At 56.5% G+C, this 16,584-nt stretch overlaps 1 protein-coding gene across 4 annotated transcripts in view; it reads left to right on the forward strand.

Annotated features, from left to right (window-relative positions):
* The window catches only part of SH3PXD2A (SH3 and PX domains 2A), a 235,606-nt gene that overhangs the window by 163,971 nt on the left and 55,051 nt on the right, over nt 1-16,584 (forward strand). For 2 of the 4 annotated variants that reach the window (XM_073904239.1, XM_073904238.1), the window contains exons 7-8: nt 7,691-7,735; nt 14,273-14,404. In XM_073904239.1, the coding sequence (XP_073760340.1) occupies nt 7,691-7,735; nt 14,273-14,404 (177 nt within the window). The remainder of the gene's footprint in view (nt 1-7,690; nt 7,736-14,272; nt 14,405-16,584) is intronic. The other 2 variants (XM_025880796.2, XM_073904240.1) reach the window with 1 other exon arrangement.

A 16,584-nucleotide genomic window follows, 5' to 3' on the forward strand; every position in this document is an offset into this window, starting at 1 on the left:
CCCCTAACCCCTCAGCCCCACCCGCGTTCCGTTCCAATGGAGAGCAGTGTCCAGCCAGATGTCAGCTGAAACATTGTGAATCCTGCCCCAGAGGAGGGTCTCATTACAGATGTGGGGCCTTTGGGACCCCTCCCTGCTTCGTCGCCCCCCGCAGACCCTCACCTGCGGTGCAGCCTGCTCTGTCTGGCCTCAGCCTGCCCTCCAGTTGTGTCTGGGCAGCCTCGGGAAGTGAGGATGCACTTGAGGTGCCAGGCAAGTGGGTGAGGGCGCCTCCCTCCCAAACCCCTGTGACTCCTGATATAGACAGGAGCGCCTGGGTAAATATGTGTGCCCCTGTGCCCCAAGCTTGGAGACAGATGGTGGAGAGTCAGTTTGTCATAGCCAGGGGCACCCTGCTCTGCACATGGTAGATGCTCATTAAATTATTGGTAGTTGATTCACTGATAATCAGATCTCAAGCGTCCAGTCTGGAGAAAACAAGACGTTGCACTTTTTGTAGCCCTGGGATGGGAATGTTGGTCCTGGGTCCATTGCTGTTGCTCTCCATCACTCACTCAGTCATGGCTCTAGTGGAGACTGAGCCAGGGAGACAGACGGACCCCAGGACTGGGGGCTGGGGGGCCGGGGGGGCCTGGGACCCAGGGACCCAGCAGCTGCTTACCTCATCCCACTCCACTGGCCCCTGTTTCTGCTGTTGCCTCATCACAGAGCCTGGCTTTGGCTGGGGGAGCTGGTGGGTGGGGGGATGGGAGGGGGACATCCCAGTAAGTGGGAGAGGACCACCAAGGCAGACCACCCCAGGGAGTGGGGAGGTGGCTGGGATCCTGGACCTCGGAACAGTGTTAAGTTTGTCTCTTTTCTGCACACCACCGCCCCAGCATGGGGCGAGGTGAGAACCTGAGAACTGAGAGGGAGACCCAGCCCAAGGGGCTACGATGGGGTCAGGCAGCAGCTGCTGGGAGTGGGGCTCGGAACCCCGCTGGCCTCCCCACCCAGCACCCCTCTGTCCTCTGCCCACCCACGGCTCCTCTGACTAACCACAGCACCTGTCTTTAACCAGGATGCTGTGGGTCTTTTCAGCAGCAGATCTGCCTGCCACCCTCTGGCAGGGCAGCCCCCTCTGTGCAGAGTTCCCAGAGGCATCCATGGCCCCTCTGCCCACACCCACTGGCGCTGTGGGCCCTGGGTGGTCTAGGTGGGTGCCCTCAGACCTAGTCCCTGAGGGGCTATGGAAGGGCTCCAGGCACAGTCCCAGCCCCCACCCCACCTGAGCAGGGAAACTGACTGTTCTCTGACTGCATAGCTCAGTGGCCCGAGGGTCAGTAGTACATTCCTGCCTGGGGTTGGGCTGCCCCCACACAGACTCTGGATTCCCGGAAAGACAGCTCCTGGGGAAGAAGGCAGACCCCTTCTTATTGAGAGCAAAATGAGTAGGAATATGGCTGCATGTACAAAGGGAAGCCTAACAGAAATAATGAGCCTCCCTTAGCCAATGGCGGGGGAGAATCCGGAGAATGAAGTCCCCTGTTTTAGGCCCCTTTGTTCCCAATTCCCAGCCAGCCGGCCTGCCTGGACTCAAGTCTTCCTGGTGGGCCTTGGGAAGAGCCTCACTTTTTGCATCTGTAAAATACAGATTATTGTAAGGATTAAATTAGTGTTTTAAACATTTTAAATTAAAATGTTGAGCACAGTGCCTAGCATGAGTGTTACAAAGTGGGAACTGGTATAAATTTTCTAGCCCCAGCTCTGCCACTCACTTGCTGTGTGATCTTGGGCAAATTTCTTGCCCTCTGTGGTCCTGAGTCCCCACATGCTCCTTCTAGCCTTTGGGATACCACCAAGAAGCCAGAGATGTTGGTGGGGATGGGACCTGGAGACAGACAATGGCTGGGTCTTCCCACTTATGATTTGCCTTCTGTCTTCAAGATGATATGCATCAGAAATCCAGCCCTACTAAATTTATTCTTGAGTACTTCTATTTATTTAGCTCAGAGTTCTGTGGCCCTGAAACCTTAGACCCTAGGCAGGACCAGCTACATAATTATGGGGCCTCTTGGTCGTAAATGATTCAGGATTTCAAATGAGGGACAGAAGAGCATTAAACCGAGCGCAGGGCCCTTCTCAGCGTGGGGCTCTGTGGGGTAGCCTGGGTCACATGCACCTGAAGTGAGCCCCGCTTTAGAGGCTGTGAGAGTAGGAGGCAGGGCCAGGGGTCTGAGCTGCCACATTAATCCCTCACTGCTGCAGTCCAGGGGCATGATTTTTTTTTCATGCCATAAGTATTTCTGATGAGCTGGAGGCTGCTGCTCACCCTGGATCAGGTGCAGGAGTTGACCATGTGAGCGGGAGCACACACGCCTTACCATCATCGTACACACTCCCAAACTCACACCCATGTGGCTTCGGATTGGAATTCATGTTTGAATTATTGCTTGTTTCCTTTCTTAGCCATCTTAATTTGTGCCATGCTTTTCCTAGACCTATTTCAGGCCCCCTCAAGTGAACATATCACGTAGGCCACACTACTTCTTCTTTGTAAAGGAACTATTCTTTGCAAAGGACTGTTAGCCCGGGAGGGCTGCTGTAAAGACCTGAGCTCCTTCATGTCTGTGACCCAATAGTGCCTCCAACAGGGGTTATATTCCGCTCCTGGCCAAGTAAGCACCTCCTGTTACGGCCAAGCAGCTTAGTCCAAAAGGAAAAGAAACGTGGGGCCTATAGGAAACTCGAAGATTAGTTGTATAAACGGGGAGGAAAGACTAGGCTCCAGCAGATCTCAAGGCTACAGTGGGAAGAACAATGGAATTCCCAAGGAGGGGGAGGTCTTGGGAGCTCAAGGAGACGGAGATCTGGAAGAATGGAAGGACCTGGAGAAGACAGGGGGTGTTCATTCCACTCGGGGCCCCTGGCGGGGTCCCTGCTTCTCCTCCCCTCCCAGGGGCCTCGGGGCTTGGGCTGTGGTGGCCAGTGAGGTGAGTGACCCTGCCCTGGTCCCCTGAGCTCTTGGTTAGCTTTTGTTCTCCAAGGAGTTCATGCTGTTCTCCTGTCTCTCCCACCTGGGCTCACAGCCCACTCTGGATTTATTAGTTTGAATGGGTGGGACTTGCTTTACACCAGGGAAGGATTCCTGGAGACGTGGTTTGAGACTAGATTTGGGCAAATTGAACCCACTTCTCACTGCTGTGGAGTTACTCAAGGTTAAGAGAAACCATATTAGGACCCAGTCCCTTTGCTAACCTGGCTCTATCCAGGTGTGTTTTCATGTAGTACTTGGGTGTCTCCTGTTTGGGGGTTCCTTCCAGGCAGGGGCACCTGTGTGATTGTTAAGTGATTTCTCATATTCACCTGGACCTGACAAGAAGCAGGTTCAGCATCTTAGAAGTATCCTCGGGTCACCGCATGTGACCAGGAGCTGCAGGCACCTGGTCTTCTCAGGGCCTGGATTCTGGCTGATCTTGCGAGGGATGGGAGTGCCGTGGGAGGGAGGGAGGGCCGTGGGAGGGAGGGGAGTGCCGTGGGAGGGAGGGGGGGCCGTGGGAGGGAGGGGAGTGCTGTGGGAGGGCCAAGGGAGGGGCTTGTCTCCACACCTGCCTCCCCCTCACACACTGCTGCAGTCACCAGCTTGTCCCCATCACCCACTCCCTCTCTGTCCTCATTCCTCCCTGTCCAGAACCTTTCACAGGCATTAGGCCATTGCACGCTCAAAACAACCCTACAAAGAAGACGAGGTAAGTATTTTTATCCCCATTGTACGGAAGGAAAAGAGGCCCAGAGAAAGGGCTAAATGTCCCAGGATCAGGGAGCTGAGTGGTAGGGTAAACACAAGAAGCAAGATTTTAAAAGAATTCTTGCCTCAGTTCTCTGCCCTCTGTGCATCTTGAATGAATTGCTTTTTTTTTTTTTTCACTTGAGTTTCCATACACTGAGTATGTGTTTAAGTGGTTTTCCCTGGAAAGGTGGTCTAGTTCTCTAGAAAGATTCATTTCAGCTGTGGAGTACTTGCATTATGGAGACTAGCAGGTTTCTGCTGGGAGAGCCTAGAACATCACACAAGGACCTCGGCTGTTGCTAGGCCCAAATGCTTGATTTTATGGACCTGAGCATTGAGGCTCAGAGAAGTTGAGCCACTTGCCCCAGGTCACAGAGGCTGGTTTTTAGCAAAACCAGTTGTGCAGATTCCCAGTCTGGAGCCCCTGGCCTTCCACTGCCCCTGCCGCTGCCCTGTAGCGCCCTTGGTTCTGTCACCAGGGGAGGTGGGGGAGATGGCTGGAGGGCAGGAAGCTGTTGGGTTGTCTCGGTCACAGCTGCTCACCTGGCTGTGCCTGTCCCTCGCTCCCTCATCCCGTCCCTCTGTCTCTGCTTTCCCAGCCCACAGCCGGCAGCCTCGTCTGCCTCCTGGCTGGAGGGCCGGGGTTTGTGAGCCAGGGTCTCTCCTCCTCTGTTCATTGTAAGGAGGCGGGGCGGGAGGGGTGTCCTTCCCACCCTGGGTGAGGCCTTGCTCGGGTGGGCTGGAGACAAGGCACTCCAACGTGGGGAGAGATTTGGGGTGGGAGCAGCGGAACTGGATTAATTCTGCAGATCCAGGGGGCTGGGAAATAAATCATGTTTTTAAAAAGACAGGCTCGTTTCTGGTCCACTTCCCATTTTCCTTTGGAGAGTGAAGGGAAGGCCTGCTCATGGGGGGTGCAGGGGGTGGGCATGAGCTTGGGTTGTTCCACACTTAGCAGTGGGGCTCTGTTTCCAGAGGCCGAGGGATTTCTTCCTGTCCTGCTCCACACCCCTCCCCCCACAGGCCTTCCCAAATTCCCAAACCCCAAGGACCTGGAAGGGCATCAGGCCATTCGAGATAATTCTTGAAAAAATCCTCCAAGCAGCATAGACCTTGTGAGCCTTTAGTCTAGGTGGGCCAAGGGTCCCCACCTCTCTCCCCTAGGATTTGGGGGTATCCACCCATTGAGGGAAATAGCAGCTCCCCCTCTCTGACAGCCCTCATCTTCTAGCATGGAAGATGATGGCAAGCCACTGCTCATGGGCCAAGCCCAGCCCACCATGTAGTTTTGTAAGTAAAGTTAATATTGGTATACAGCCTCCTCACTCCTCTACAGAGTAGGAGGGGCTGCTTTTGTACCATAACAGCAAAGGTAAGTAGTCTTGACAGAGACCTCATGGCCCCCAAAGCCTAAAATTAGTGACTCTGGCCCTTTACAGGAAAAGTTTGTTAACCCCTGTTCTAGCAGAACAAGTAAGTCTTCCTCGGTTCTCCAGGCCTAAGCCAAATAATTTCCCTTGGCTCACTGAAAGAGGTTAGCATTTTCCAAAAGTTTTCCTTATGAAGAACCCAAAAGAAACCAAAATGGACGGTGTGCAAAGTAACGAAGCCAGCAGAGATGGGTAGAGATGTGAACCCTCTTAGCTCGGTCTGCATAGGGCTGAGTGGGGCCAGATGGTAGAGCTGGTGTGGGCCTGCCCAGGGTGCTTAGGATGGCCTTGCTGGCTGACAGGCCACTTGGCCACCTTTGGGGTACAGCAGCAGGGAGTTGTCACCCCAGCTTCAAGCCTCAGAGGGCCTGGGCATGTCCACTTTGTGTCAGCCCTACCAGGACATGAAAACTGGGCCAGCATAGCTCTTGCTGCCCAGGGAGGCTTCGGGCTGCAAGTCCTGGTGAGAGGCTCCAGCCATAGGATGTTTGTTTCTGGGTGCAGTTTCCAGGGTCTCTACCCCCAGTCCCAGCTGACCTGGTGTTTGGGGGTTGTCTACAGGAAGGCATCTGCGTTTTCTTGGCACATCTGGTATCAAACACTGTCTGGTTCTCAACCTTGCAGCCCCAGGAGGAGGATTTTCCTGGTAGCCCCAGGGTTGGTTTGAACCAAGCTCATGGGAGATGTTGCCGATGGTGGCTAACCGTCATTGAGCACTGACTGTATACCAGGCACTATGCAGAGCACTTACTGCATATTACCTCATTAATCCTCGTAGCTACCTAGAAAGGAAGTATATCATCTCATTTCCATTTTTACAAGTGAGGGAACAGGTTCAGGGAGGCTAAGGAGGTCCCTCATAGGGGAGAATCCACACAGTCAGACTCCGGAGGCCTTGCTAAACCCCTCTACCAGACCCCCTCTCCGCTGGCTACAGTGAGAGCTGGAAGGGCTGGGCTTCCCAGTTCTGCGTGGGGAGCCAGCCTGCAACTGGTAGGTGACTTGCTGAGCAAGGGAGAATCAGGTGCTTTAAATGATGGGTAGCATCCACTGATCGCCTGAAGTCTGTGGCCCCACACGAGATGGGCATGGTACTAGCTGTGTGACCTTAGGTGAGTTACTTAACCTCTCTGGTTCATTTTCCTCACCTATGAAGTGGAAGGAGTACCTTATCATTTCAGGTTTATTCTGAAAAGCAAATGAATTACCGCATGTGTGTGTTCAGCACGATGCTTGGTGTACAGTAAGTGCTACGTAAACTTTTGCTGCCATTACGGTTATCTTTGCTATCTGCCATTGGGTCAGGCAGCTTTCCTGGCCAGCACTGGGTGCCTCTCAGACTTGCATCTCAGCCTTTCCTTCTTATTTTCCCCACTACAGCCAACACTGTGCTCCTTTGGAGGCAATGAGAAATTCAGCAGAGAAAGCACCCGCCGGGGCTGATTCCAGACCTGATTCCGTTTCTGACCCTGCTACTCTGTGCTTGTGGGAACTTGGGCTGGTTTCCCCTCCAGTGAAATGGGGTGAAAAACGCAGATCCACCTCAAGGGATTGTCAGAGGCAGTAAATGAGTCTCTGTATACTGTGGGTATACTGTCAGTGCTTATTACATGTTGATCCTCTGATATTCTAGAATTGTTCACCCCACTGATTAAGCTGAGAGCTTTCTGCCTCATCACATTACTATTATCACATCTCACCATCGTATGTTCTTTTAGGTTCTTTGACTTCGCTCCTCCCTCTTGGCAGGAAGACAACTTCTAACCTCATTTCACAGATGAGGAAACTGAGGCCCAGATCAGACATGACTGTCTGAGTCTGGGACAGAGCCCTCATCTCTGATGGTCACTAAAGGTCCCCGTCCCTCTGGGTTGGAGTCGGGGTGTTTTAGAGAGTCCAAAGTGAGGCTTCTTTCCAATCTACCCTGACCTGTCTTCCTGATTGGGTAAGGGCTGGGGCTAGGGCTGGACAAGACATCAGAGCCCAGTGGTGAGGTGCCCCACGACTGGAGACTGGCCTTGGGCTCTCCAACCCTGATGTTTGAGGTTCCAGGTCCATGCTGCTGAGCCTGCTGGGCTGGTGAGGATCCTTAGAGCCACCGGGCCCTGTGGGGCCAGCCACCCACCCACATGGCCAGAGAGAAAGGTCCAGGCTGCTTCCTCCAGGCAGTGATAACCCATGGGCCCCGTTCCAGGCAGGGATTGTGTAGGCTTCTCTGTGCTCCAGAGGATTCCTGTGTTTCGGCAGACACCTCATTATCCCCATCCCAGCCGGCTGTGTCCCAGCGCCTCTGTAATCACTCGGGCCCACGCCCAGCAGCCAGCCCAGGGCCAGGAAATCACTCCCCTCCCCTCCCCCGCCTTCCGCCGCCAGCCCAAAGCGGCGCCTGCAGCCACTTGCCTGGTGGACCTCCTGCCTGCCTAACGGTTCTCTCTCCTCCTCTGACTCTCCTCTCTCTCCTGCTGCTGCTTACTCTCGGGGGACTCGGAAGTGTGGCTCTCCAGCTGGGCTGAGTCTCCCAAGAAGGACGTGACAGGTACTGCCCCGAGTGCATGTGTGAGCATGTGTGTCCTGGGCATGCACGTGTGGGAGCTTCTTGCCTGGGGTGGATCGCGGTCCTTCATCGGCATGCCAGCCCGGCTTCTGGGTCCCCCCTTGTCCTTCCCTTAGCTGTACTCACTGCCCTCCTTCCAATCCTCTCTAGGCCTCAGGGCCAACCTCGGAGCCTGCAATGGGTGATGAGCACATAGCCTAGTGTGTAAACAAATACACTCTGGACCCAGAGCGTGCGGGTTTGTCCCCGGCTCTGCCGTGTCCTGGCTGTGTGAACTTAACCTCCCTGAGCAGTGCGCTGCCACCTCCCAGGGAGCCCGGCATGCAGAAAGCGCTCAGGTGATGAGGCAGCTGTCATCTTGTACGATCGCTCAGCTGGCCATCCCTGTGAGGTGGGCCATCCCTGTGAGTCTCACTTCAGGCAGTTAACTTGAGGCAGAGAGCCGAAGTCCCAGACACCCCCCCCCCCCCCCCCCCTCCCCCCCCCCCCCCCGCCACCGCCACCTCCCCAGCCTGGTTTCCAGTGGTCCTCACCGGGGAGCTGCAGCAGGGCAGGGAATCCTGTGACTGATGTCGCAGCCTCCGTGCCCCAGAGCTTGGACCCGCCTCTGCCTCGGCGGCCTTGCCAGGCTTTGGGCTGCCTGGCCCAGGGTGGGCCTCAGGGACTCGGGCCTGTGCCTTGTGTCAAGGCAGAGCTGGGCCAGGGGTCAGGGGCTTTCCTTTAGCCTCTGGTCTTACTGAGGCTGTCTAGGGCTCTCAGCTGCTATAGGGAGACGGTAGCACACAGAGGGGTGGGTTTCCAGAAGGGGCTTCTAGGAGCCCCTCCATTTCTGAGAGTGAAAACACACACACACCCCTATTCTGCCCAAACCTGAGAGCAGAGATTCAGGCTGGGGAGTTGGGGGACAAGGCAGAAGGGTCAGAGGGCCTGGGCCAGCCCCTCCCCACCACAGCTGTGGTCAGGGAACAGGAGGTGGACGTCCTGGGAGGGGGCCAGAGGAGAAAGGCAGCAGGCAGGAGGACCCCTCTGCCGTCCCAGGCTCCTTCCAGTCATCCTTCTGGTGTTGTCTGTGACTAGGGCCTGGGCCTGACTAATCACTGGGCTCCCATCCCTTTTTCCCCTCTCCACGAGCCAGTGAGCCAGAGCCCACTTGGCCTACAACAATACATTTTATTCACGAAACGTATAGCCTGGCCGCCCGGAGGCCTGTAGAGAAGCCGGCAGGCCAAGTCCAGCCCAGGAGGAACCAGTTGTGAGGGGCTTGGAGGGACCTTTGGTGGGATGCCAGGGTTTGGGGGGTCCTTGAGAACGTGGGGAGCCTGGGGCGGGGGCCACCGCAGGGCTTGGCTTCTCAGGATGAGCCCAGCTGTTTGGAGTGAGAGGCTGAGGGGAAGCAGTGTGGGCCGGGGAAAACCAGCCAGAGGAGGAGTTCAGGGCTGGAGTCTTGGGCAAGCCTCCAGCTCTCTCTGGGCCTTGGTTTCCCCACCTGGAATGTCAGAGAGGGCATGAGGCAGGAAACTCAGAGGGAAGGGGCTGATGTGGGGGATCCTCGTAGATAAGAGTCCTGGGGCTGCTTAGCCTGGCATCCTCCCCAGAGTGGGCCCAGGGGGCTCTGATCTGGCTCTCCAGCTGGCAAGGATCTACTGCCTGCCAGGAGGTGCGGTTTGAGAGAGGCATGTTTCAGGGACACAGCCACAGCCACCCTTTTCCTGGCGCCTGTGGCCCTTGCCTTGAGCTGCCCGCTTGTTCTGAGGCTGCAGGGGAACCTGAACCCCTCCTGCTCCTCCCCATGTCTCCCATTTCCTGTTTGCTTTATAAACAGTGTCTACAGTTTACATAGGGCATTAACCCTATCACCTAGTTCCATGCACAGAACAACCCATTGAGGGTAGGTACTGGTACTGTACCTCTTTACAAATGAGGAAACTGAAGCTCAGAGAGGTTAAGTGTCCTCCCCAGGGTCACAGAGCTAGTAAGGGCAAAGCAGGACTGGACCTCAGACCCTCAGACTTGAATCTTCTGCTTTTGCATCTTGAATCACAGGCAGCTGAGGCCAGTGCCCTGTCCTATGGCACCAGGCCTGGGGCAAGTACTCTCGTCAGGGAGACTCTTTTCTAAAGCACGCGGCTGACTAGGGCTGAGTGCCCCACAAACAAATCCAGCAGAGGCCAAGAGTGAGCACCATGGCTAGAGTAAAATCAGGCAGCTCCTGGAGGGTCAGAGATGGTTGGGTAGAACTGGGGTTGGTGGAAGAAGCGAAGGCATTCCAGGCACGGGGAGCAGCTAAGGCAAAGGCTTGGAGGTTAAGAAGCTACATAGAACAGTGTGGTGGGCACGTGGTGCCCTCAATACATATGTTGACTCATGAACGTGGCCTGGAACAGGGGGGTTATATGTCAGGGAACTTGGGAACTCAGATTGTCAGAAAGACTGAGCTTGAGTTTGGCCTTTATTCTGTAGGCAACAGGGACCCATTGAAGGTATTGGAGCAGGGGGCTGACTTGGCAAAAACCTCATTTCGAAGTTTAAGTTGGCAGGCAGAATCAGGCAGGAGCCAGGGGTCCATCCAGGTGGTAGTTGGAGGAATGCAGGTGTGGGGAAGGGCTCCAAGGACCTGCCAGAACCCTAGCAGATCCAGCCAGGGGCTCTGAGTAATAAGGGGCCCATCCCTGGATAAGACTGTTACAAAGCCCCCTTCCAACCTGGGAGGGGCTCTCCTCTCTAGAAGGGGTACACCCCTTCTCCGTGCCTCTGTCAAACCCTTCCCGTCTGAAGACTAGAGCCTTCATCCACTGCCCCTGCCCCTCCTCCTCCTTTGGGCTGACTCCTCCAGCCCCCAATTTTCCAGGCCTTGGCTGGGAGGGGATCCAGAGCAGCCTCTGTGGGATGACATCACCTACCGGCCTGCCTGCCGAGTGGTTTCTCATCTGGATACCTGCTCGCCTCGTACGCCTGCCCGCCTGCCCGGGCAGCCCTGTGCAGGCAACATCCTGAGAGGCAGATGCCAGAGAGAGGGAGCTGGGAGCCTGCATGTGCTGGGGGAGGGGAGTGCAGCCAGGAGGGCAGAGTGTCTGTGTGTCCGTCTGTCCGTCCCACAGCCTTTGGAGCAGCCTCCAGGAGGTGCCACTGCCTGTCTTCTGTGCTCTGGAATCCCTGGAGAATGTTCTCTTTTCTACCTATGTTCTGAAATGTCAGTCTTCAGAAAGCTTAGGCCAATTTTCCAAGGGGCTCAGGGGCCAGGGCAGTGGGGTGGGATTTTTCCCCTCTTTGAAATTTTGCCTCAGATTCCCTTGGCTTGGATTAAATTAAGCTGAGGTCTCTCCACTCCCCAGCACCCCAGCTTGTCCTCTCTAGCAGCTTTTGGCCACAAACTCATCGCTCCTTGCTCTTCTGTGCCTCTGTTTCCCTGTCTCGCCTTTCCCCCTTCCACAGTTGTCCAGTTTTCCCAAATGTCAGAGGTGAGGCCCTGCCTGGTTTAGCTCTAGTGACTTCTGAAACAAACCACTAAATCACTCCATTCATCTCTCTGCCTATTTGTTCATTTCATTCATTCATCTTGCACACACTTACTGAATGCCTACTACCTAATAGGCCCTGTGGTCTGCTCAACAGATGTAGCAACGGTCAACAAGGAACCCACACTCCAGTCTTTATTAAATACCAACTGTATGCTGGGTCAAAGATAGGGTAAGGCAGGGTCCCTCTGGGAACCAGGGATCAATGGCTCTCTGCAGGCAGCATATAGTAGAGAAGTTCAGAACACGAGCGACCCCCTGTTGGTGGGTGTGGGTTCAAGTCCCAGCTGTGTGACCTTAGGAAAACTGCTTACCCTCATGAGCCTCAGTCTGCCTATGTATAAAATGGGTCTATAACAGAACCTACCACAAAGGCTTGTTGTGAGGATCCAGCGAGACAATAAAATGACTCAGTCAGGTGCTTGGCATTGTGTTGACTGTGAGTGAGCTCCTGAGGGTCTGCTGTTAATTGTCAGTATAATCTGGGCTCTTGGGGTTTGGAAGCTCTCTGACCCGCTGGGAGCTCCTCTTTTCTGTTTGTAGCCTGAGTTTTCCTTTCCCACAAACTGAAAGGAAGCCCCTGTATCTCAAAGGGCAGGGGCTGGGCCTTTTTGTGTTAGGTTCACTGAAGAGGTGCTCTTGGCCACCGAGGCACTGCCGTCCCCCCATGGGTACAGCGAGCGGGAGGTAGTCTCTGTCAGCACCATGCCCGGTGCTGCCTCTGTCGGGCCGGCAGGGGCAGGCGCAAAAGCTGGCCCCATCTGAGTGCAGAGTGGGCTGGCCCTGCTGCCCAGCTGTTGGTCGCATTTCTGCCTGAAATCCGATCCAGGCTTTGGTGGGGCTGCCTGGGGCTGTGCGTGTGCGGATCCATGTGGCAGGGCTCGCCAGGGACAGGGTCCCTTCTGGGGCTCCAGAGGGTTGAGCTGGGGCTCCGGGGCCCACCCCTCATGGGAGAAAACCGTCAGGGGCAGTGGGTTTCTTTCCTTCTGTTGCTCCCTGCCCTGGGTTGGATGGGGCCTTCCTCACAGAAAGACCCAGAGGTCTAAGCGGTGCCTCCCTCCCCTGGCTGCACCTGGGAACCACGGGGGAGGAGGGAGTGTCCAAAAAATACCGACCAATTAAATCGGACCTCTGGGGGTGGGACCCAGGCTTCGGTATTCTTTCAGAGCCCCCCAGGCAATTCTGTGGAGCCAAGTTGAAGATCACTGTGCTGGAAGAATGGGTGCCCGGAAACAGAAATCTGAGGGGCAGTTCTTTAATGGAAAGAGAGATGGGCTTGAACCTAAAACACTGAGTGAGTTTGGTTCTCTTCATAGCAGCTGTGTGAGCTGAGGCAAGCCTCTTGCCCTCTCTGGGCCTCTGAGTTTTTTTTTTAATAAAGATTTTTATTTATTTATTGAGAGAGAGAATGGTAGAGAGAGAGCATGAGAGGGAAGAAGGTCAGACGGAGAGGCAGACTCCCTGCTGAGCAGGGAGCCCGATGCGGGACTCGATCCCGGGACTCCAGGATCATGACCTGAGCCGAAGGCAGTCGCTTAACCAACTGAGCCACCCAGGCACCTGAGTTGTCGCTTGTGAAATGGGAAGGTAGAAAGGTTGTGGTGAGGATAAAATGGGACAGGGTACGTGCCTGACACAGGCCATGTGCCGAGTTAGACTCAGGTGTGTAAGGAATGTGGCTGTAGGCTAAAGGACCAAGGGAGCTGTAGGGAACCTAGGGACCCTCTCAGCCATTTCTATAGCCATGCAGGTGGTGGGTCCCCTAGGCTTCCAGGAGATTGACAGATGTATAGGGTGGTAGACACATAGTTAAAGTGTGGTAGGAATTCCCTTTGGGCTGCGGGTGGTCTGGGAAGGCTTCCTGTAGGAGGTGACCAATAGGTCTCTGGTTTGTGGTTCCTTTCAGCTCCTAGCAGGGCATGCCCTGTCTTAGGTGTTTTGTCCCCACCTCTGGGAGCCTACAGCCCATCTGCCCTCCTTCTGCAGAGCCCCACCTTTTGACCGCTCAACTGCCAGAGGCTTCCCAGAGCCTGACCACAAAGCCCAGCACTACAAGGTAGAGGGAGACTGAATCAGTCTCCATGTGGCCGGAGGGCAGCCACCAAGCCGGAGTGAAGCCGGGCTAGGGCTGGTCTGTCTGCACCAGGCCCCTGGGCTCAGTGGCAGCGCCTTGGTGAGCCGAACTTGAGGAAAAGTTGGCGGGGGGCGGGCTGGGCTTGCCTGGCTGCTGGCGCTGGGACTTTCTTCTTGGGTTTCAAGTAAACAGTCTCGGCCCTCCTCCCCCTCCCCTGCCTCCACCCCTGGCTCCTCATTCGATGGGTCTCATGTGTTTCTATTTAAGGGTTGCGAGTAAACCCCAGTGATTGGCGGCCTCAAACCCTCTTGACTTCTCGCCTGGGCCCGAGCTGTGGAGACTTCTCTGCTGCTCGCTCCCTCTCCCTCCCGAGGGGAGGACCGCTGCCTCTTTTCTCTGGGTTCACAGAGGCTGGGAGGAGAGGCACGAGCCCTCCTCCTTGCCTTGCCTTTCTCTCTCTCTCTCTCTCTCTCTCTCCCTCTCCCTCCCTCCTCCCCCCCCTCCGCTCGGCCTCAGCCCTCATGGGCGGCCCTCCCGTCGCGCCCCTGCCAGCCGAGGGGTCTGGGGAGACCACGTCCGCACCAGGCCTCTCCTCCAGCTCGCTTGTGCCGGGCTGTGACTGACTCATCGCAGCGGCGGGCTCTTCCTCTCGGGTTCCCGGGCCTCCGCTCGGCCCGGCTGTCCCCCTCCCCCCCCCCTCCGGCCCGGCTCCCCATGTCCCCCGGTCCCCGCCGTGCAGCGGGCCGGTGTGGGGCCTTGCTATATGGCCTGTCCTTGGGGCCCGGCGAGCTGCGAGCCCCGGCTGCGGGCGGCCCCTCGGAGCGGCAGCGGCGCTGGCGACCGAGCAGCCTCCCCCGATGGACAGGGGGCGCCCCGGCCGCGGGGCCATGGCCGGCCGCTGGCTCACCGCATGCTTTCTGCCCTCGCCAGGTGCCGACACCAACGCCGAGCCCATGATCCTGGAACAGTACGTGGTGGTGTCCAACTATAAGAAGCAGGAGAACTCGGAGCTGAGCCTCCAGGCCGGGGAGGTGGTGGATGTCATCGAGAAGAACGAGAGCGGTGAGTGCCCAGATGGCCGGCCTGGCTCCCGGGATGGACAGACGGGCCGGACGTCTGGCTGGTTTTGTTCCCTACCTCCTCCCCCACCTCTGCAGCTGTACTCTGTTTCCATCTGGTGGGGGAGAGGGCTGAGGAGGCCGAAGTTTCCCCTGTTGGTTTGGGCTGCAGGCCAGCATTTTGCCTGGTGGTGGAAGAATGTCTCCCCAGCCCCAGGGAAATGAACCGGCTTGTGTGCATGCAAGGCCAGGGTGGCAGAAGCCGGTACAACAGCCCAGCCCCTGTTTGGGGTCCCCGTGCCCACTGAGGCCACAGGGAAGGTGGCTCCTGGCTCAGGGGGCACCTTAGGGCAGCTTCCCCTGTTGGCGCCATCTTCCAAGCCGGGGTCTGGGCAGGGGCGAGATAAGCCGACTAGCTGGTGGGGAAGGCTGGCCATGACGTCACCCCACGGGTTGTCTCAGGAAAGGCTAGGCCTGTGGGATTTGGCTAGTGTCTGGGTGGTGAGCTGACTGCCCCCTGCAGAGCTGAAGGCTGCCAGGACCTGGGAAGAGGGCCCAGACAGGGGGAGAAGGGGGCCAGGGAGGGCCCTACCACAGCCGCCCTGTCATTGGGAGCTGAGGCTTTGTCTCGTCTGGGGCCCTGCCCGTGGCTCTCCAAGGGCTGCTGGTTCCACGGTCCTCACCGGGACCACAGGTGCGGCAGGCATCTCTGCACGTGGAGGGAGGAGCGCCTGAATCGGTCAGTCTGGGGTGCAGGGCCAAGACCTCCATCAGCATTTTGCCTGTATCCTGCTGGGGCTTGAATTGGTTGCTGGGGTGTTTTGTTTTGGTTCCAGTTAGCTGCAAGGGAAGGTCCCTTGCACGGGATCCTCTTTGGGCAGTATTTGGACACTCCCAGAGGGGAGGGGCCTGGTTTTCTTTTCCTGTCCTGCTCAGTTCCCTTCCCTTCCAATATTTTGAGCCCTGAAAGGAGGACAGACCAAAGGATGACTGTACCCATTCTATAGATAGAGTAACCGGGGCACAGACAGACTGAGGGGAAATGAGTCCTCTGAGGGCAAAAGCAGAACAGGGACATACCTGGGCCCCTGATTCCTATGCCTGTGGGCAGCCAGTAGCTGTAGAGATGCTGAGGAAATCCCAGCAGACCTCCTGGTTCCGGAAGGTGAGCTCAGGCTCCTGCTGCAGGAGGCTCAGGAGCTGTGCTCCCTGAGAACAGAGCTGTGATGCCAACATAGGTCTGACTCCTGGCCCTCCTGGGTCTGGGGTCCTGACAGACCTTTCAGAGAGGTCAGGCTTTGTCTTTGTGCTTGGAGTCATTGGCAAGGTGGTTGGCAAAGGCCGTCCCCACCTGGCAGAGCCACACCCCTAGCCTAAGGCCTGAGCCCTTCACCCCAGGCACCTACACTGCTCTGCTACTTGCACACCATTGCCTTCAGCCTTTGTTCTAGTACCACCCCTACCTACTCGTCCCCACCCCTCACCCCGCCTACCCTCTAGGAAGCTGGCATTGTCACAGGGACCTGGCTCTGGAAACCCTGAGCACCTCCAGACCCAAAGGAAGGGATCTTTGATGGTGTCGGAGGCACCTGCTGAGGCAGACGTTTTGGAGCGCGTTCCGAGGGGAGACATGTGCCCACTTCTCTGTATAAGGTCAGGGCTGCTCAGAAGTAGAGTTCTGGCTTAGAGACCCTCCTGCCACCTCCCCTGCCTTGTGTCACCAGCACAGCTATATAACCCCCATGGTTCTGGGTACCAGCCACTGGCCAGGATGGAAAAGACCCCACACAAAAGGAAGTCAGCATGCTCGGAGACTCTGATTCCAGGGACGTCCTCCCTCTACCTTCCCATCCCATACCCAGGATTCTAGGAATACTTGGAAGTCCTACCTAGGAGCCCTGACAGAGTGGGGGCCTGGAAAAAGCGTAGAGACACCTCCGCTCCTGAGGACTCCCTGATGGCTATGTGACTCCCCAGTATGACACACACAGCCTCTGAGGGAGCTACTGTCCCTGGAATTTGGATCCTGCCCACCACCTACTGGCTAGATGGCTGCAAGTCCCTTAATCCCTCTGGGCCTCACTTAATCCTTCTGTAAAATGGAGATAATTTGGTGGCTGCTTAGAAGCAGAAGCTGGAGTAGTGACCTTCCTGAGCCTTCTTCCCAGGTCTGAACTCCATGGC

The sequence above is a fragment of the Callorhinus ursinus genome, unplaced genomic scaffold (genome assembly GCF_003265705.2).
Source record: "Callorhinus ursinus isolate GAN/ISIS: 27379988/994484 unplaced genomic scaffold, GSC_fseal_2.0 scaffold20, whole genome shotgun sequence".
In the NCBI taxonomy this organism is placed as follows: domain Eukaryota; kingdom Metazoa; phylum Chordata; class Mammalia; order Carnivora; family Otariidae; genus Callorhinus; species Callorhinus ursinus.